The 23105-nt window shown below is 38.6% G+C and overlaps 1 protein-coding gene across 2 annotated transcripts in view; it reads left to right on the top strand.

Moving 5' to 3' along the window:
• WIF1 (WNT inhibitory factor 1) overlaps positions 1–22848 on the top strand; it is a 73474-nt gene extending 50626 nt beyond the window's left edge. The window contains exons 5-11 of one of the 2 annotated variants that reach the window (XR_010090424.1): positions 171–266; positions 1997–2092; positions 3631–3726; positions 11194–11289; positions 14098–14193; positions 21074–21811; positions 21886–22848. Coding sequence is in view for 1 of the 2 variants with exons in the window: in XM_063447070.1 (XP_063303140.1) it covers positions 171–266; positions 1997–2092; positions 3631–3726; positions 11194–11289; positions 14098–14193; positions 21074–21195 (602 nt within the window). In the remaining variant the exon portion in view is untranslated. Of the gene's footprint in view, positions 1–170; positions 267–1996; positions 2093–3630; positions 3727–11193; positions 11290–14097; positions 14194–21073 lie in introns of both variants that reach the window. The other variant, XM_063447070.1, reaches the window with a different exon arrangement.
• The last annotated feature ends 257 nt before the right edge of the window (positions 22849–23105 follow it).

The following is a 23105-nucleotide window of genomic DNA, read 5'->3' as shown; positions in this document are numbered from 1 at the left end:
AGGGACCTGGCACCCAGACCACTTAATTGAGCTGAAGTGGTCTGCGTGCCTATAGTGGTCCTTTAAGTAGTAACTACATTGGTTTTGAAATATATATGGCGTCGAAAATCTGTTAAAGAAAAAATGCATCAGTATTCTTTAAAAATGTTAAAACCTTCTTCTGTCTAAAGCAAAATGTCCGGGTGGATGCAGGAATGGGGGATTCTGCAACGACAGGCATGTCTGCGAATGTCCTGATGGGTTTTACGGACCGCACTGTGAAAAAGGTATGGCTCTACTTCTTTCCATTTATCACCAAACTTAGTCATCAAACACTAGAGTATCGGGGTGACACATCAGGAAGCACAGTGTATAAATCTTTAATGCAAAATATAAAATACTCACAAATATGGTGAAGTTTGCAAAGCCATTGAGCAGATCAGTAGGCGCATATAGTTATTTGCATTCCAAATCTAAGATATAGAGCACTAGTGGGGCTCTGCAAACCGTGCGCAGAAGACGATTGAAAAGTCCATTGATGGTCATTAGTGAACACAAGTGTGAAGCACACCAGAAAGCAAACAAATATAAATTCACATGATTTTGTTACATAATAAAATTACTGTTTTACATATATTCTTAGCCTGTTCCATGCAATTCTCACAGTCTTGTTTTTCTAACTATAACCACATCTTCTGTTTATGGAGTTGTGGGATTTCTCTGCCTTTTTGTGTGCCAATGTGGCATGTACGATACAATCTAACAAGAACGCTGCTCTAGAACATAAAAAGAAAAAAGGGATATGATCGAATAAGTCTGTGAATCCAATACCTTCCAAGAAACTCTCTATTGCAATTACAGTGGGACCTCGGTTTACGAATTTAATGCGTTCTCCGGGACGTTTCTTATTGCGAAACATTTGTAAACCGAAACACGGTTTCCCATAGGAATGCATTGAAAACCAATTAATCCGTTCTGGAGGTCAGAAATAAGTCAAAATGAGCTGGCATGGAAACCAACCCACAATGCAGCTCCCTACCTTTCCACAGCTTGAGAAATGCACCAAAAAGTCCCAAAACAACTTCAAACAATTTCCAGAATGGCTCCAAAATGTGATGCAAAAGCCGCTCCAACACCTCCACACTTGACGCCACGTGCTACCCACAGGCTCCAGCATGCAGGGGGCGGTGCTATAAACCACCCAGGTGCAATTGTGTATTGCGAAACAAATTTGTAAACCAAAGCATTATTTTTTATGGATTTTCATTTGTAAACCGAAAATTATGTTAACCGAGGCGTTTGTAAACCGAGGTCCCACTGTACTTTGGTGACCATTGATAAATGATAGGGATTAAAGTAAAACATGATAATTAATGAATGGGCTAGCATACTATTGCCTTGTCTGAAGTGCAATGCCTGATTGTTCGCTAACGTGGATTATCCACCTAAAAGCAAGTCAATATTGAATATCAAAAGGTTTTTTTCACATTACATTATTATCCGTACAGGGGCCGTCATTCTTTAATATGAAATTATGGCTTTATGTTATCCCCAAATTACAACATTTAACCCTTTAACAATTGCAGAATTTCACTTCCTGACCTTTGGATTTTCTTTTAAGCCTATCACAAGCCAGAAAGTCTACTCAGTCAGCTGCCTATTTAGCATGGCATACAGACCATTTTACAGGGATTAAGATACAGTACTCTTAGAATCACACTCTTCTATAGTTTGAACCTCTCTATTCATTAGCGTATTGTACTGAAAACCAGTGGATTATTAGTAGTGTCCTTGAGTGACTTGCTTTTCCCATCTAGAGATAGGTCAATCTACAGCATCTGGGGTAAGTGATGAGTGATACATGGTAGGTGGGTTGATGGAAGTGCATTGCATGAGGTGCCTACACTTGCATTGCAACTGTTGTTTAGAGAGTCGTGGCTGGTGCTTACATGTTAAACAGTCACATAAATAATGAAAACCGCTCTGCTTTGTTCTCTTCCCATTGTTTCTGCTGTAGCGCTGTGCATGCCGCGGTGTATGAATGGTGGACTCTGTGTTACACCTGGATTGTGCATCTGTCCACCTGGCTATTATGGAGTCAACTGCGATAAAGGTATTGATGCCAGCAGCCGTCAGCTTGGCAGATAGGTGTTACAATGTACCTTCGGCCGCCTGTACCCAGCCTATGTTTAGAATGCAAACTATATTGCACATGCTAATGTTTTCTAGCTGTTTTAGATTTTATTTTTGTTGATGAAAGTGCCAATTCTTGATTTAAAAAAAATACACAAAAAACAAATAAACAGAAGGCATTCGAAAATATTTTCAGGGTTATTCACTAAAATTCGAATGGCTCCATACCGAATAGGGCAAAATCATCCAGCTGTGTATGGGGCCTTTTGGACTGTAAAATCTGGACATCGGTCACGCTATTCAACGGTGTCCAGATTTTGCAGTTCGGGTGCTGAATGGGCCTGAATTTGATGTGGATTTCCGCAGGACCGAATACTTCGGGACAGCTGAAATCCTGACGGAAAGTTTCAAATCCAGGCCAAAATGTTTCAAACCTGGGCCCAGATTTTAAAAAATCATGCGTATCATTCCCATTATGTAACAGGCCCCATCGCAATGGCTGCCTAGTCTCTTGTTTGAAAATTTAGAAGACATGCCCAGCAGGTGGGAGCATAGGGAGGTGAAATACCTCCCCTATAGTAATATTGGAGTCTTATTGACCCCCATAGGCTTTTTATTTATTTAATTGTTATTATTTTTATCTATTTAATGTGGTGGCTGGCTAGCAAGCAGTGGCCAACCGCAACATAATTAACCCTGGTAACACTGAGGATTTTTAACTATTTGTCCGCTAGCGCTGTCTGCGTACGAATAGTTCTTCAAATTATGAATTTACTTGCAAAATTGCAAATGAATGCTAATTTGCAAATGTGCATGCTACCGAATGCATTCTGTTCCGAATTTTATTAAAATCTGTACTTTGTACATTTTCTAAATCCTATAATTTGTATAGGATTTGGATAGGAAAGCACTGATTTTAATCCAGACACCGAGTCCATCCGAGCAACTGCTAAAAATCCAGTTGGATCAACCGAATTCTGAATTTGCTGAATTTGATCATTTTTACCTGATCTAATACATGCAGACAAAATCCAATTTATTCTATACTGTAAGGATCAAAATCATTCCAGCCACCATGAACTAATCTGTAATGAAGTCTACAGTTAATTTACAAAATGTTAAAAACCTAAAAATGACTAGCAACATCATGAAAACAGGATTCCGGTGCTGGTGGCAATTTTCTTTTAAAAGAGGTGGGTAGTATTGTAAAAAAAAAAAACAATTATTACTTTCAGATTAATCCAAATGCTTTCAGCCCATATGAATGGGACATTCCATTTCAGAATAGCACCTTTGAGTACGAGACCGGTAGGATGGCATCAAAAAGCACTAGTCATTATAATATAAACTTTTTTGTAAGCTATGAAAAAATAACTGATTTTGTATGTACCATTGACTCAGTTAAAAGTAAAAATTACAGTTTATTATTTAATAGTTAATTTTTACCAAAGTATTATACTTAAATATGATCGATATAAAAAGAAAGTATTTCATTCTAAAATATGTATTTTTATTCAGTAAACTGTACAACAACTTGTCTGAATGGCGGGACCTGCTTCTACCCAGGAAAGTGCATCTGTCCTTCTGGGTTTGAGGGCGATCAGTGCGAAAACAGTAAGTGCTTAATTTCTGTGATGTTTGCTTGAACAGAATTAATTGTGTTTAATGTAAATGATATGATCATGTGACCTTTGCCTGCGTTAAGTTAAAAAGCATGTAATTATATCCCCAGTGACTCACAAGCCTTTACTGTTTGTATTTCTGTCAAGATCAAACGAAATCGGTTTGGCATCAAAGTGTTTCAAAGATGCCACCATTAAATGGATCGGTGTTTGAAGCTAAGAAGTGCATACACGTAACAGCTGTGATGAAATTAATAATTTCACATTCACTTATCATGATATGGTCCCCATTATTTTAAACTCTTCTATTTTCAACCCAATTTAAAAATTTTAACCTTATTTAAAATCTTTAAAAAGTAATGGCAACCCTTTCACTATTAAGCTATTTTTCTTTAACCCCTTAAGGACCAAACTTCTGGAATAAAAGGGAATCATGACAGGTCACACATGTCATGTGGCCTTAAGGGGTTAAAAGAAAAAAGATCAGAGGGTCTAATTAAAACTTTTGAAACATGGTTTCACGTAGAATTAGGATACAACTTTTGATACATATTGCAGCTCATGGATACCTAAAAATATGAACATATATACACTTGTTTATTCTTTATAGTAATCTGGGTGGTTAGAATGCTTTACAGCCAATATAGTATCTCGTTTACCCTCTTCTCTGAATCTGTAAGGAGCCCGTGGCCTTTCTGGGAATACAGTTTTCCAAAAATGGTAGCATAACATAAGAATAAGGTCTCTGTATTAGACAGGACTAGGGTTGGCTGAGTGGATACCGGGCACTGAAGGGTCCTGTGTCACCGAGACATTTTTCCATTGCATGTCTCACTGACATACTTAGACTAAGGTCAAAGTTGGACTAACAGTTTTTTTCCAACGGGAAGGTAAGTTAAAGAGGTTTCATGTCATTGTCCACAAGAAGTTTGTATATAGTCTTTTAAACGTTGGAGATAAAACAAATTATTTTTAAAAAAAAATAAAACTATATAAGATGAAGTAACATATAAATGCAACCTAACCTACACATGGTAAAATAGTACAGTTGTGAAAATAAAAATCAGAAAAAAAATCATTTGTTTTGAAAACTATCATCTCAATTTTACATATCAGTTCACTAGTGACCATAACTAGTTGTTTAGTTAAAAATACCCCACTTAAAACATTTGTTTGAACAATGTGATGTAAACCCAACACATACATTTGCAACTAATCGGTTATTTAACATATATATAATTAAAGGGACACTATAGTCACCCAGACCACTTCAGCTCAATGAAGTGGTCTGGGTGCCAGGTCCCTCTGGCTTTAACCCTTCACATGTAAACATAGCAGTTTCAGAGAAAACCCCTTCAGCCACTTGCCTTTCTCCAGCACCAGGCTCCCTCTGTGCTGGGGAACTCTCCACCCACTGCCAACGTCAGATCCTAATGCGCACATTCAAACAGCCTATATAAAAGCATTACTCAATGCTTTCCTATGGACGTCCAGCGACTTCTCACTGTGATTTTCACAGTGAGAATCGCAGAAGCGCCTCTAGCAACTGTCAGTGAGACAGCCACTAGAGGTTGGATTAACCCTCAGTGAAACATAGCAGTTTCTCTGAAACTGCTGTTTTCAGAGAAACTGCTATGTTTACATACCAGGGTCAATCCAACCTCTAGTGGCTGTCTTCCTGACAGCCGCTATAGGCGCTTCTGCGACGTTTCGCATCCAACATGAAGAATGTCCATAGGAAAGCATTGAGAAATGCTTTCCTATGGACTGTTTGAATGCGCACGGGGCTCTTGACGCGCATGCGCATTCCGCTCCACTCAGGAGCTGACAGAGGAGGAGAGGTCACCAGCGCAGAGGGAGCCCAGCACTAGATTAAGGTAAGCTGCTGAAGGGGTTTTTACCTAGAGCATTTGGCACCCGGGGCGGACCCTGAGTGTGGCACACCCCCCCCCCCCACCCCCCCATAATAAAAATGTAAGAAAACACCCACATATTTTTTCTATTTTTTCAATATTTTCAATACCAGTGCTTTTGTAGAAAGGGGCTGGTGAGAACCTTCTAGAAAACTCCTGCCCTGCCCCTTTCTACAAAGCCCCTTGTCTCGCCCTTCATATAAAAACCCTGCACCCCGATCACATACATTTCATACACTCCCTACACATAAAAACCCTGCACCCCGATCACATACATTTCATTCACTCCCTACACATAAAAATCCTGCACACCCCCTTAATAAAAAACCCTGCACACCCCCTTAATAAAAAACCCTTAACAAAAAAACAAAAAGCTGCAGTGCACATCCTCCCTTAATAAATAGAATACTGCAACCCCCTTAATCAAAAAAAACCTGCACCCCCATTATTTAAACCTCCCCCTTTAATCCACAGCCCCCTTTAATTAATCCACACCCCCTTAATTAATACACCCCCCTTAATAAATCCTCACCCCCCTTAATTAATACACCCCCCTTAATTAATCCTCACTCCCCCTTAATTAATACACCCCCTTAATTAATCAACACTTCCCTTAATTAATACACCCCCTTAATTAATCCACACACCCCTTAATTAATACACCCCCTTAATTAATCCTCACTCCCCCTTAATACACCCCCCTTAATTACTCCACCACCCTTAATTAATCCACACCCCCTTAATTAATACACCCCCCTTAATTAATCCACACACCCCTTAATTATTACACCCCCTTAATTAATCCACTCACCCCTTAATTAATCCACTCACCCCTTAATTAATCCTCACTCCCCCTTAATACACCACCCTTAATTAATACTCACTCTCCCCTTAATTAATAAACCCCCATTAATTAATCCACACCCCCCCTTAATTAATACACCCCCCTTAATTAACCCACACCCCCTTAATACACCCCCCTTAATTAATACTCACTCCCCCCTTAATTAATACTCCCCCCTTAATTAATCAATACACCCCCCTTAATTAATACACCCCCTTAATTAATACACCCCCTTAATTAATACTCACTCCCCCTTAATACACCACCCTTAATTAATACTCACTCTCCCCTTAATTAATAAACCCCCCTTAATTAATCCACACACCCCTTAATTAATACACCCCCCTTAATTAACCCACACCCCCTTAATACACCCCCCTTAATCCACACCCCCCTTAATTAATACTCACTCCCCCTTAATTAATACTCCCCCCTTAATTAATCAATACACCCCCCTTAATTAATACACCCCCTTAATTAATACACCCTCTTAATTAATACACCCCCTTAATTATTACACCCCCCTTAAGTAATACACCCCCTTAATTAATACACCCCCCTTAATTAATACTCACTCCCCCCTTCATTAATACACCCCCCTTAATTAATACTCACTCCCCCCTTAATTAATACACCCCCTTCATTAATACACCCCCCTTAATTAATACTCACCCCCCCTTAATTAATACACCCCCTTAATTAATACACCCCCCTTAATTAACTCACTCCCCCCTTAATTAATACACCCCCTTAATTAATAAACCCCCTTAATTAATACTCACTCCCCCCTTAATTAATACATCCCCCTTAATTAATCCACTCACCCCTTAATTAATCCAATCACCCCTTAATTAATCCTCACTCCCCCTTAATACACCACCCTTAATTAATACTCACTCTCCCCTTAATTAATACACCCCCTTTAATTAATCCACACCCCCTTAATTAATCCACACCCCCTTAATTAATACACCCCCCTTAATTAACCCACACCCCCTTAATACACCCCCTTAATTAATCCACCCCCCCCTTAATTAATACTCACCCCCCCTTAATTAATACTCCCCCCTTAATTAATCAATACACCCCCCTTAATTAATACACCCCCCTTAATTAATACACCCCCTTAATTAATACACCCCCCTTTATTAATACTCACTCCCCCCTTAATTAATACACCCCCCTTAATTAATACTCACTCCCCCCTTAATTAATACACCCCCTTCATTAATACTCACCCCCCCTTAATTAATACACCCCCTTAATTAATACACCCCCCTTAATTAACTCACTCCCCCCTTAATTAATACACCCCCCTTAATTAATAAACCCCCTTAATTAATACTCACCCCCTTAATTAATACTCCCCCCTTAATTAATCAATACACCCCCTTAATTAATACACCCCCCTTAATTAATACACTCCCTTAATTAATACACCCCTTAATACTCACTCCCCCCTTAATTATACACCCCCCTTAATTAATACACCCCCTTAATGATTACACCCCCCTTAATTAATACACCCCCCTTAATTAAACCTCCCTCCCCTTTAATTCTTTAATCCATTATCCACCCCCCCCCCCACCTTTAATTAATTTAGCCCCATCACATAAAATTACTACTTACATTTTATTGATGCCTTGACCGACTGGGTGCCTCACCGCCCGGATCCTTCCGCTGAAGATCCGTGAAGGCGGGCTGACGGCGCTGCGCACGACGTCATCACGTTGCGCGACGCCGCGGCCCGCAACACTCCTCCCCTTCAGGTGCTGCGGCTGTGCGCAGCGTAATGATGGGGGCCGGGGGGTGACACATGACACCGGACGTCATGGCACCCCCCTAGTCAGTGGCACCCGGGGCGGACCGCCCCCCCCTTAGTACGCCACTGCCCCAGCGGGAGGGGGACCCTGATGGTGAGGGTCCGGGAGGGGGACCCGGAGGGTGATGGTCCCCCAAGGATGCTATAGTGTCAGGAAAACTAGTTTGTTTTCCTGACACTATAGTGATCCTTTAACCCCTTAAGGACACATGACATGTGTGACATGTCATGATTCCCTTTTATTCCAGAAGTTTGGTCCTTAAGGGGTTAAAAATTGGTGTACAGAATGTTATTGTTTCATTTATTTGTTCAACATTTGCAGAAATATTAAACAAGAGTACAACATATTAGTAAAATGTTGTCTTCTTGAAATACTTCACACAAGTTTTGAAAAATGTATGTATACATACAATACATAATATTGTAACATTTAGTAGTTGTGAAACAAAAATAAAATTTATCTCTCCTATGTGCAGGTATTTAAAGGGATCCTATAGTGCCAGGAAAACAAACCCGTTTTCCTGGCACTGAGCTCCTTGAGTGCCCCCCTCCTTTGCCCCTTCCCTCCCGCGGGACTGAAGGGGTTAAAACCCCTTCAGCCACTTACCTGAATGCAGTGCCGATGTCCCCGGCACTGGGTCAGGCTCCGCCCACGCTCCTCCCCCGCCGACGTCAGCCGGCGGGGGAGACCTAATGTGCATGAGCGGCAAGGGCCGTGCATGCATTGGACCTCCCCATAGTAAAACATTATTCAATGCTTTCCTATGGGGAAAATCTGGCGCTGGAGGTTTGTGAGGACGTCCAGCGTCAGATAACGGACCAAAAGTCCGTTACGAATCCGGAAACCCTCTAGTCTGGGTGCCCGGTCCCTTTTGCATTTAGTGCTGCAATGTTTAACATTGTTGCAGCACTAAGTGCAAAAGGGACACAACACCCAGACTACTTCAATGAGCTGAAGTGGTCTGCGTGCCTACAGTGTCCCTTTAATATGCTGGTATTTTTGAAATGCAGATTGACAAAATGCCAGCAAAATACAAACATATGGCATAATGGCCATAAAAGGTAAATACAGTTGCCTGGCTAAAATCAGGCATGGCTGTGTGAATACCTTCCTACCTCTCTACCCCCCAAATATAATTTAGGGATCTGCGTGCGGTGATTTGTGCATGGCTCTGTGCTGGATGGAAAAAGGTTTATTTACAATCCCCCTGCATAAGAAATTTGGTGTAATCTCAATGAGGAATATTGGTAAAGTTAATTTATTGTGATATATTTTGTATGGATTCTAAAATGACACTATTGGCATGTACACATGTAGCAGTGAAGGTGTTAGTATAATAGAACAAATTACCGTATATACTCGAATATAAGTCGACCCGAATATAAGTCGAGTCCCCTAATTTTACCCAAAAAAACTGGGACAACTTATTGACTCGAGTATAAGACTAGGGTGGGAAATGCAGCAGCTACTGGTAAATTTCTAAATAAAATTATATCCCCAAAAAATTATATGAATTGAATATTTATTTACAGTGTGTGTATATAATGAATGCAGTGTGTGTGTGTGTGTATGAATGCAGTGTGTTTGTATGAATGCGGTGTGTGTGTGTATGAATGCAGTGTGTGTATGTGATGCAGAGCCTTGGTGGGGGGGTGGGCATTTTTATTATTTTTTAATTATTATTTTAATTTTTTTTGTTATATTATTAATATTTTATTTTTATTTTATTATTATTATTTTTAATATTATTATTTTATTTTTATTTTATTATTATTTAAATTTTTCTTTATTTTTATTTGTACCCCCTCCCTGCTTGATACATGGCCAGGGAGGGGGGCTCTCATTCCCTGGTGGTCCAATGGATGGGCTGTGTAGTAGGGGGGCTGGCAGAGAGCTGTAACTTACCTTTCCTGCAGCTCCTGTCAGCTCCCTTCTCTCTCCTCCGGTCTGGTCAGCTCCCCTGTCAGCTCCACTGCAAGTCTCGCGGTGTGAGTGCCGCGCGGAGTGTTGCCATGGTAACCTGTGGAAACGCTCTGACCCCGCGGCTCTCGCGAGATTTACAGGGGAGCTGACCAGACCGGGGGAGAGAGAAGAGAGCTGACAGGAGCTGCAGGAAAAGTTAATTCACAGCTCGCTGCCAGGCCCCAACAGGACCGCCGGGCTTGAAATGAGCCCGGTGGTCCTGGTCTGTATTATGGCAATGTAAGTTTCAGGCATTATACAGACATTACGAAAAACAGATGAGCCCGGCGGTCCTGGTCTGTATTATGGCAATGTAAGTTTCAGGCATTATACAGACATTGACTCGAGTATAAGATGAGTGGGGGTTTTTCAGCACAAAAAATGTGCCGAAAAACTCGTCTTATACTCGAGTATATACGGTAATCACAATGGTGTCTCTTTTAAAATTGTCTTTTATCTTTAATACAATTTTTTTTTAATGTACCTATTACAATAATCCAGTTAAATGCACCTTTTCCATTTAAGTTGAAGTGAGTAACATGGCATTTTATATACAGAAAAAAAAAACTGAAAATTCTGTGAGATTTCGTAGATCTAATGCTATTTTCGCTTTTAAGGTTTATATTCTGCAATAATTAAAGTCGCAGAAGGGTTTAAGCATATTTTGGTCTGAAAAATGAGCATGATACATTACTGCATGTCTTGTACATGCTAAGAGTCACAGTTCAAAGGAATGAAAATAAATACTGTGAAATAAACAACAGGCTTAAAGTGGATTTTCCAATTACCTTGAAGGATAACGATGATTGCTGTTTATTTCAAAGCTTTACTAATAATTACTTTAAATGGTTACTTTGGTGACCTTACCATGACGTACAAAGGAAACTAAGAATTTAAATGTTTGTGGGTTCCTTTAGGTAAATGCCACCAACCATGCAGAAATGGGGGAAAATGCAGCGGCAGAAATAAATGCAAGTGTTCTAAGGGTTACCAAGGAGATCTGTGTTCAAAACGTAAGTATTTAAGCACATGTTGTCTGGTTATGAAAAGATTTATTCTATTGTTGAAGAACATGCTGTGATAAACAAATGGTTTCTTCCATGTTCCTCTTATCTAGCCGTATATTAATCTAACAAATGACAGATCTCAGTAACTATTAAGGTGATTTCTAAGTGGAGTTGCCCAAAAAAGAATTGGTGTATCAGTAAAGATCCATTAAAATGATATTTACTTAATGGAGTATCAGAGCTGATGAGGCAGAATATAGCCTCCAGACACAGAAAACCACTCTTAGGAAACACTAGAAACTGCACTACCATTACGCATTCAGTAGATGGCGTTGCAATTTTCTGGATGTAAAGAATCCCATTTTATGGCATAAAGTTTAGTCCTCCCCATCACTACATGCAAGGATGAAAATAATCCCTTTCAGTGTCACCGCGAACGCGAAGAGAGGATTGATGACATACTCACTTATGGGGTGCTGAAAGTGCAAATTGAAGGATCTTGATTACCGTACTTAAATCAGGTGGGGTTTTAGTGTGTGATTTAAAATATATCTGTATATATTATATTCCTATAATTGCATTGGGTTGTAAAGTTTTTTTTTTTACAACCAATTTTTTTGGGCTGAAGAAAAAAAAAAAAGTAAGATCTTTAACCAAGATATTGACGGGTAAATAGTTCATTCTTTCCTTTGCAGGGTTTTAGGTTTTTAAGGCTATGCTGTTCTACTTCAATACTCCCTCCCCAAAAAAGGGGGAGGGGTGGGGGGGGGGTGAGTATTATGGAATGTAATATTTGGGAAGTTGATAATAGGGGCCTGGTGACAACTGGCCTCTTGTGGATCTCATGGGCCCTATACATATTAATCTGGTCATTGGTGGCGTTATGGCCATAAGCAGCAAAGGTGGACAAAGCTCACCACATGTGCTATATTTGTGTCCTGCCATTTTGCTTTCTCACCAATTAAGCTAAGAATAAAACAGAGGTTGAAAATGGTGAGCTAAAATCTGAAGTCAGTCTGCGAGTCATTTTGATCTTGGATGACAAAGCATTGGTGGTGAGTTATTCCAGTGCTCCTGGGGGGGAGGGGGTTAAAACCTATAATGTGGCTGTGAAGGGACCTAGCTGTGGATGGTAGGGAGAGCCTTGGCTTTTGTCAAACTGCTACAAAACCGTTTGACAGGCAGTAGAGTATGACACCGTAAAACTCAATGCACCATAATCACTACAATTAACTGAATAGCATGTCCCTTTACAGTTAAAGAACCTATGATTTGAGGTTGACATTGGTTTTCTGTTATGGAAATATAAATTGGTAGACTTTATCTGATTGTATGAAGATTTTGAAAAAAGTGTAATGGAATTCCTCCCACTTGGTGCGGCACAAAAGAAATATAAGAATAACTAATTATTGCAGTTTACACTTTTTTTCTGTTTCTCTTTTTCTTGGAATTAATAATGCGATTGTTATTTTTTGGGGAATCATTGCATATGTAGGCTGAAATCAGAGAGTAAGAGAAACTGAGAGCAGATTGACACATTAACACATGTTCTATAGATAGTTCCCACTCACATGTCAAACACGTTTTTGCTCACATGAACAGTAACAGAGAGTCCATCCATCATATCAATGTGTAAGTGCATTTCTATTGATATAACCACTTTGTTACTTGAATGGTGAAAAGGGGTAATTATTTCACTTGCAATATATAGGTATATTTTATGATGTAAGTATGTTGACCTTTGGTTTTGTTACTTAGAGTAGTTGATTTTTTTGATAGATTATTTAAAGTGCCAGCAACCATATATATCTTTCCATACATATACAAAATTACCAATAATGTTTTGGGATATGTGGAGGTGCACTTGGACATGAAGAATAAGATATATCATAGAGATGCTTCATTTTCCCCTAAAACATTTTATTGCTTTTATTTAGAGTGGAAGAACTTGGAGGGTGTATGGGTAACATGACCAAACAGGCTAATAATAGAATGTCGAATAGAATGTTGAAAAGGAAAAACAGCAAAAACAAGGCATTAAAAGTAAACAAAACAATTAATTTATACTATGTGTTCGGTACTGAATAAAATATGTAGAAAGGAAAATATTGTCCATCCCACACTGTAATTCAACCGAAATTTGGTGTTGCCCATGGAGTGTTCACAAAGAATACCAGTTAGTAAAGTGAAACATATGGCAAGCAAGAGCTTTGCTATGTGTGTCCAGAGAGTGAATGTAGGTCTCCCAATATTTAAATACTTGGGCAACCTTGCACTCCTTATATTTGGATGCTTCGATCCACTCATATTTGAATTTATAAGCTGATTTAGCTGGCTTATCAGGTGAAATTTGGACATGAATAGTGGTCTTTCTGACAACTGCAAACCATTTAAATAAATCTACCTTGGGGTAATGTCAGGGAAAACACCAGAAATGGACATCTCCGGGGATAGCGGCACTAGGAAATGTAAGAGGGATTCAGTACAAGTTAGCACCTCTCCCCAGAATTCATTTTTTCAAAAACAGTCCCAAAATCATTGAAACAAATCAGCCCCCTCATCCACGCATTTTAGACATGTTGAGACATGTTCAGTCAGTGTTTGGAGTCGGGTTCTTGGTAAATTCATAATACGTACATGCTCCGTTTGAATGAATAATGCGACATGTTATGATGGTACAATATAAGCAATCCTGTAATATCTGTTTAATAAAATATGGTTCTGTGCAATATCCTGGTGCTTTAGAAATAAATGTGATCAGTAACACGAATTCCCTGTGTTTTAGTAAAGGCATATATACTGCTTTATTTGCAGCTGTTTGTGAACCGGCTTGTGGAGCGCATGGTACTTGCATTGAACCCAACAAATGTCAATGCAAAGAAGGATGGAGTGGAAGACATTGTAACAAAAGTAAGTATGGCCAGAAAAGTCACAGTATCATATTGCCCATGTTTTATCAGCTAGTGTCCATACTAAGACGTGCAAGAACTCAGAGTGAATGAATGATCACCTATGGTAATGGATATTGCTATTGTCTTTGAAGATACACAAATAGCTTATTAATTTAAGGAAACACGTCAAGGGTTTTCTGCCAGGGTTCACTCTATAAATTGGCATAGGCAGGTTGTACTTAATGATGCTGTTCTCTATCATAGAAAACATGTTTATAAAGAAAGATGATACACAGCCCTTAAAAAAAGTTTTTTTAAAGAGTTTAAAGAAACACAACAAAGGGGTTAACTGCATGTCCCCACTGTCTAAATTTATTTTATTTCAAGACAAATCAGCACCTTGGTCACACCTCACAGCTGTCAGACAACCAGGAGCGTTGCTTTCTTTTCTCCCTTTAAGCACTCACTCAGAGAGGAAGAAGCATTGGCTAAAACGCTGCTGTAGTGGATTTAGGGAATTGTTGTGCATGCACACTTTTCTATTAGAACCATTGGACTGGCCGGTATGTAACTAGCCACGATCTACTGGGGAAGAAAGGAGCTGTGATGACAAGACATTCTCACCGCTGGATTTGAGGTAAGCAACTTATTTATTGGCACACAGTGAAGGAGACTCTAAAGAAAAAGAAGAAAAGACTGCAATGTTATAAATAAACATTGTTCTTACATTGGAGTGTTCCTTTAACTCCCAGTAAAGTTAGGTGAGATCTGTTCGAAGAAGGCTACTCCCAAAATATTGTTGGTTGTACTTAGTTGGGTTATCTGTAGAGATGGGATATCACAGAAAGGAGGATGTGGAGTAACTGAGGACCGCTTAGTAAGGTCTTGCAAGGTAATACGGTTAGGGTGACTGTCAGCTAGGGTCAGACTGTGTGCTACAGTATTGGGAGTTTGGACATCGACCGTGTTATTTACTGAAGTCAGAACTGTCAAAGTGAGTTCCATATTTAAAGCTAAAACTGGTGAAATTTTAAATTGTTCAAGTCAGAAATGCTTCCAGTTTGGCTCTTTCAGTCTAACATTTGAGATCAACTTTACTGAATAGCGCGGTTACAGAATATTCAGAGACATCTCTCACATTCGAAGCTTGCATTAAAATCAGATGAAGAAATTCTATTCATAAACCTTTACTTGTAGGGCTCACTATAACTCTTGATATAAAAACATTCGTACCATAGCTTGAAGGCTTTGTTAATAATCAGAATGTGAATTTTAATATAGCATGAGTCAAATTAGGGACACGATTAGGATTATTTACGCTAAATATCTAGCTATATCTGATGTATTTTTAATAGTGTCAATCGTGTTACGATGGTAGATCTTATCATTCTACTATATATATATACTATTCATTCCTATATGAGTGTCATTAAAGGGTTCTCTCAGTTTTTCTACAATAATGAATTGATGAAGGGAACTAGACACAAATAACTAAAAATAATTGGAAGGGCACCTTTGTATTTCCTCTGTTTGTGGAAAATCTACGGTTTCTAAAGATTTCTTAGTCAATCTTGGTTTGCAAATTACTCTCTAGTTGACCATTATGTATGTTCCATAGACAGCATTGATGCTTTCTAACAAACAGAGATGGTAAATAGTTAGCAAATATTAGACAATTTAATTATGTTTTGTAGGAGGTGCCTGCAAATGCACAAACGCCATCTCTCAGGAAAGTCAGTTACTTTTGTAGCAGGAGATTGAGCAGAAGCTGAAAGTAATTTCTACAAATTGCTGCAGTAAAAATAATCCCCCCCCCATTTATAATATTGTAAAGCGCTACAGAATCTGTTGGCGCTATATAACTAACAATAATAATAATAATAGAATGTGCAACGCTGGGTCATTGAATAATCAACAGATAAATGCCAAATTGAAACTAGTAGCATTATATAAATTATTGTTCCCATGCATGATTGCAACCGGGAGTCTTCAATAATTAATAGTGAATTGTTGAGAATTTTCGTTTAAGGTCAAAATAGGCGTATTGAAAATATAGTGGACCTGGAGGATTGTTTCCAGTTTGGAAACTGTGGCCCAAAAAAATCAATTTCCACGAATACTTCTTGAATGCTCAACTTTAGTATATAATTCTTTGAGAGGCGATCTGTAACAACCTGTGATTTGAAGATTTTATGGTGCATTAAGATGCCATTTGTCTTTCTCCTTTAGAATATTATTCTGGTTACTCACTAAATACCAAATTGAAATCCAAATGGCAAAATATAACAAAATAGCCTCACTATAACTGAGTTGTGAATTTTTCAAAATACCTATTCGTTTAATAAATTTTGCCATTTCAAATGTAGTTTAGTGATTAAGCCAATGAGAGTCACGGTGTTCTTTTGCCCGTATTCTAACATAACGCTGGCCGGACCACCACTGAAGTTTAAGCTGGCAGAGATTGCTTGGTCACTTGCCAATACAAGCTTTTAATCAGACGATGCTGGCAGATAATGATAGATACCATTATGTAGCGAGACTGATCTTCAAATAGGTCTGTGCTTATGTAGTATTTCCCTGTGTAGAACTGTTTACTGAATCTTTAAGTATGCTGAACAAATAGTGACAGGGCATCAGAGCCATAATATACACACAGCAATACCATAACAAGGATTCCTCTAAAAACGAGCCAAAACATAGGATCTTGGGAGTACAATATTTCAGTTCAAATGCTGGCAGACTGCACTCCTCTTAAACCTGGGAATTTCAAAATAAAGGATCGCTGGAAAAAGAGAAAATATAAACGTTTATTAAGTCTGGGATTTGTCAAAGAACAGCTATTAATTATAGATGAAACACTGCGGTGCATGACTTAGCTACTGATTGTAACATTTCACAGAAGCACTTCTCATTAAGGCAATTATACGGCATTTGCATCATGGTGTCGGTAAAACTGCAGAGTATATGTAGTCCTTAATCATCAGAACAAGTGAGGGCCAGTGGTGTTATGTGCATGTGTGCGGACTGCTACTCCTATCATCCTCACAGATTAAATATTCTAGAGTGCCAAGATCTGTGACTACTAAGATATCAAGGTGTATTTAATAAGTTAATGTCATAAAATGTAAATTCATGTTGTAACGATAAAACATTGATCATGTTGCTTGTCAGGGTTTGCTTAAATATATTTGCAACAAACTGTGACACAAAGATAGTAGAATGTATATGGATATCACAATAATACTGTATCTTTAGAAAAATTAAAGGGACACTAACGTAACCCAAACCACTTCACCTCAATTAAGTAGTCTGGGTGTAATGGTCTTGTCACTGTAACCCTGCGATTTAAAACTTAAAATGTTGTAGGAACTGCAGTGTTTAAATTGCAGGATTAAATACACCTCTAGTGACTGCTTTCCTGACAGCCAATAGAGACGCTTCCCCCTCCAGTACCAAGTGAAACTGATAGCAGTCTTGGAAGAGCGCGGTGTTTGGCCACACATTCCCAGTTCCAATTCAGTGCCTCTCTATTAGAAGCAATGGATTGGAGAAGATTATGGTGATGTCAACTTGGATACTGACATCACCAGAGGCGGAGCTGGAGGCTACAGTAGAAGAGTCCTGGTGTTGGAAAGGAGGTGAGTAATCATTAGTTTACAACCTATAGTCGAGAAATAACAATTGCTATTTTATGAACTATAAGTTCCGCTTTAAAACGAAACTGCTGTGATTTCTTCCTGTTTTTTTACGCCAATTGGAATACTGGAGGTAACTTTTTTCATCTCTCGTAAAAACGGCCATCTAAAATGTCAAAACGAATGTGCTTCTACTCAGTATGACTAATGATGGTCTAAACTTCTTAATGAGCAAAAAAGAAACACCTGTTAAGCAGTTTATCCATCCCCTAAACCCAGAATGGCAGACATACTATAGATTTAATGAAAAACACTCCGTAATTGTAGAGAAACACTTTCTTATAATATATATGTCTCTTCTTTATGCTAGTTGTGTGGCTCATCTTCATGTTAATATACATATATTATAATTCTTCTGTGTGTCAGAAACATCAGTACGCATCAGACTTTTGTTTTCTTTATAACACAATGTCACTAGCGTGTCCTTTCATACACCTTTCAGATCACATTCGTATCACAGTCATTGAGTATAAGACAAGATGCAGTTACAACTTTCTGATATATTAGAATTCTTGGAAGGTTGAGGTGCTACCATTCTTACTGTTTCTTTAACTTCAAACTCACACTCTTTAAGCTAGGTATTGATATCCATATCAATTTTGCATTATAACTTTTTTAAAATAATATATATATATATATATATATAGATATAACAAGAATAAATTGATAACATTAAATAGTTTTATCAAATAAAAAATGTAAAACAATCAGATACAGATGACTTTGTAGACAACAAAATCAAGATATTGTAACTTTCAAAATAACAACTGTGTCTCACTAACATGCATTCCTAATACAGACACATATCTTTCCCTGTTTTCTTCTGAAATGAATATTTATCAATTGATATGTACGTTAGTGTTAATAATTTATCTAGTTGTTGTCTGTTAATCCTCTGTATATAATTAGCTCTGTAGAAGCTTCCATCAGAGTTTGCAGGTCAGATAAAAGTCTCTTTCCAACAGCGGATGTCCAGTTGTCTAAAGGAATGCTTTCCTAATTCATTGTCACACTTTACCAACATTAAAATCAGAACCACGTGCAGCATCAATATAATGGCTTAGATTATATTATATACCTCAAAACATTCTCATTTCTTTTTATTAAATCTACCTTCAGCTGTAGTGGTTCTGGTGACTATAGTGAATACATTTTGAATAAATCAAAATTTATACAGAGACACTAAGACTCCAGATAATATGAGGGACCCATAGTGAGTCCACATGTCAAAACAAAATCAAATGGGCATCCCTCAAAACTGGAGAAGGCTTGACTAATGGCTATTCACCAACAGTGAACACATCACACTGATGTTTTATAAGTAATTGTTACTTTCTACAGCCAGACAAAGTATATATATTTTTTTTAACTATTTATGATAAGCTTCTCTCTCTGCTTTTGACATTTTATTTAACACCGTTATTTACTAAAGTGAGAATTGTCAGGAATTGAAAGTCAATTTCAAATATTCAACCGAAATAGCTGAACTGGAAGCATAGCTGACTTAAGAGAATTTTCCCAATTCAACAATTTTGACCTTAGATTTAAAATTCACTTTGAATTGCTGGCAATTCTCACTAAAGTAAATAAACTAACTAGTGTTGAAACCCAATTTCTTGCCTACAAGCAGTGGTGTATTCTGGTTTTGTGCTGCCCTAGGCATGACAAAACTCAGGCACACCCTTCCCCCCCTCCAATATCTCTTCCTGACAGACACATGCACTCACTGATGCATACACTGACATACACTCACTTACAGATACACAGTCATTGTCACACACACTGTTTAACCAACACACACTTTCACTGAAACAAACAGATTCACAGAAATACACACGCACTCATTCACAGACACACATATTCACTAACCGACAGATATGCATTCACCCAGGGCCGTTTGAAGGAATTCGGGGGCCCCAAGCAAAATGGACATCACTGACAGATACACACTGACAAACACATATACAACACTCACTTACAGACATATATGCACTCAGTGTCAGACACACACAATGACTGACAGATACACATACATTAGCTGACAGACATACACCTTCACTGACAGACACATACTCTCAGTGACAGAGAGGCATACACTCACTGACAGACACGGATACACACACACACTGACAGACACAGATACACATGCTGAAACACGCATACATACAATGACAGATACACACACTGACAGACACACATACACACACTGACAAACACGTATACACTCTCACTGGCAAACACACATACACACTCACTGACAAACCCATATACACTCTCATTGACATACACAATCTCACTAACAGACACACACTAACACTCACTAACACACACACTCTCACTAACAGGTGCACACACTTACACTCTCACTAACAGACACACACTAACACATTCACTTACAGACACACACACACACTAACACACTCACTAACAAACACACACACACTCACAATTTACAAAAAAATTAATTAAAGTTAAATCCACCCAGCCTCCTTACCTTTAGGAGTGCTAGAGTGGATTCCTTCCGGTGGTCCAGTGGGGCTGACTGCAGCTCGGCGGGCCGATGGGCAGACAGGCATGCAGGCGCAGAGTGGAGGCACGCAGCGAGGGAGCAGTGATCTTCCCTGCTCAGCTCCCTCGCGTGCCTCTTAGTGATGCCGGAGTGACGTTATATTACGTCTCCGGCATCACTGCGGTGCGCACGAGGGAGCTGAGCAGGGAAGAGCTCAAGGGAGAGTGCTCCCTCCCACATAAGGTAGATGCCAGCCTCGGGGGCATGGGGCCTGAGGTGGGCAGCCGGACAGCTCTTGGGCCCCCCAGGACATGAGGCTGGCAAGGCATCTGCCAGGGTGTTTGGGGGGGGGGGTCTTTTTTTGCCGTCCCCCTGAAAGTGCTGCCCAAGGCAAATGCCTTGTAAGCCTTGCAGTAAATACACCCCTGCATACAAGCATTGCAATATTGTGTACAAAATAAAACTGGCACTTACACTGCATGTTAAGTTAAGTGTTAAAACAGAAAACCTCAATGGCATTAATTTCACTGTAAATCCTAAAGTGTTGGCTGTTTTTAACCTCACAATGCGGTTTCAGTGTCCACTGAAAAAAAATAAAATAAAAATTGTAATAACAGGTTAAACCAAAATCTAGAAAAATGTGTGAATTATGCTGAAAAGTCTGTTTTTACAATTTCTTTTGGATAATTTTTCAGGGTACGGAGCCAACGTCATGAATGCCCTAAAGCCAACAGGCACCAAAAACAGACAACACACTCCTTCTCCTAAAAGGACTGAAGAAAGGCACATTCCACCCGAATCCAATTATATCTGGTGAACCCGCACATCTGAAACCTTTTACATTACACAAAGTTCGCAGCCTTCATTAACCTTTCATGTGTTGGATGTTAAAGTGCTGTTCAGAACAGTTTGAGATTACTGGCCTGAATCTTATTAGCTTCATTATAAACCACTGACATAATCTTTTACTACCAAGGTTATGTGCTTAGTATTATTACATAGATTTCCTTTACTCAGTGGTTCCATCTACGTCCTATGTATTTCCAACATAAATCCATTTTTACCATTTCTTAAAAACAAATATCAGGCAGACATTAGTCATTTCAGAAGCAAGTGAAGAGTCGGTGAGAACTGTTACTAATTTACAGGAATAAAAATGGTTAAAGTGAAAATTCTATTGAGTCATAGTGTCTTATTGTTTAACCCCTTATGATATTTCATGTCCGCGTCACAACCTCTTCCAGTATGGAATGTTCTCGTTAATTACTATAGGTAGATCTACACACTTATTGGGCGAGGCATTTAATTTTGATGAAGAATATTTTATCTCATAAGGACCAAATACATTGTTTTTTCTGTTTCTAATTTCCAGCTGTCTGCTGTGTCCAACCCTGAAAATTCCAAGTACTATGACCACTACAGAGCACTGTGGTGTATTGGCACCTCTCCCAATAAAAGTAGTCAAACTACTTCCTAGTGGTTTGGCTTCTCAACTGGGGTCTGCAAGCTGCTGGTCACTTTATCTATAAGAGCTGTAAATTCTCAGCTCTGAGCTAAGTGTGCTGTAGTAGTTATGGTGTTTGAAGTTACGCAGTCAGCTAGCTTAAAAAAAAAAAAATAAAGTCCTTCGAGTTCAACCTTTAGAACACATCTTTTTATCCTGTTGATCAAACAGTAGAAAAAAAAAAGTTTGAAACGATGGCCAATTATGCCACAAAGAGGGGATTTAATCCTTTAAATGAGTGGGACATCTTAATTTAGAATAGGATCTGTAAGACTAAATTGTTATTAACGAACAAATCAGTCACTGCCATTAAAAGTTAAATAAAGCATTGCCTTTCTCAGTCTTTTGTCGAGACTGACCTCGGGAAATGTCGAGTTTTTGATCTCTCTTAGTGCTGAGCACTGCAGCAGCGAACATCAGTGATTTTTAATGTACATTTTTCATCTATTATCGTTGGTCTACCATTAGAAAATTCATCCCACCATAGCTCAAAGCTTTGCAAAGCATGTGTCTCTTTTACTGGAGAAAGGAAAGGCAGAATTTGATGACAAAAATTGTCATTTTAGCCATTAATATTCCTCTAAATTCAGACATTGCAGGCAGATAACACAAAGTGTGGTGTTTATTTCTTTGCTTTTGTGTACTTAATTCTTAAACATTTAATGTCATAATTTAATTAATTTTGTAATCCCTTGAAATCTTTATATTCATGTAAAATACAGTAAACTGCAAACTAATCAGGGCCAAGCAGCTTTGACTGCGGTCTTGATACTAGAATTAGTTAAACAAGCATTTGTTGGGACTTGGGAGTAGTAAGTGGCATACCGTGATTATGATATATTGTATATTGTTAACTGCAGAAAATGTATGGACATTTTATATTAGCTTCAAAGCAACTATAGTATAATGTCATTACAGTAAAATTTACAATATTGTGTTCAAAATTAAAATGCCACTTTGATTGTATGTTTTGGTGTTTTGTGTTTTTTGAGTTCTTGTGTGAGATTTGACTTTTTTTTCTAAAAAGTATTTTGTTAATTTTTCTGCCAAGTTTCTGCTAAGATATTTCTTTATTTTTCTTGAATTCAGATAAATGGGATTAAAACTTGAGACAGATGCAAGAAATCCGCAAGACAACCAAAAATGAGTAGGAACACGTATGAAAAATATTTGTATAATAAGGATGGAATTTAAAAAAAAAAGACTCCAGCAAGTACTGGTGT

Source organism: Pelobates fuscus, chromosome 3 (assembly GCF_036172605.1).
Source record: "Pelobates fuscus isolate aPelFus1 chromosome 3, aPelFus1.pri, whole genome shotgun sequence".
NCBI lineage: Eukaryota > Metazoa > Chordata > Amphibia > Anura > Pelobatidae > Pelobates > Pelobates fuscus.
This window is presented reverse-complemented; position numbering and strand designations above follow the sequence as displayed.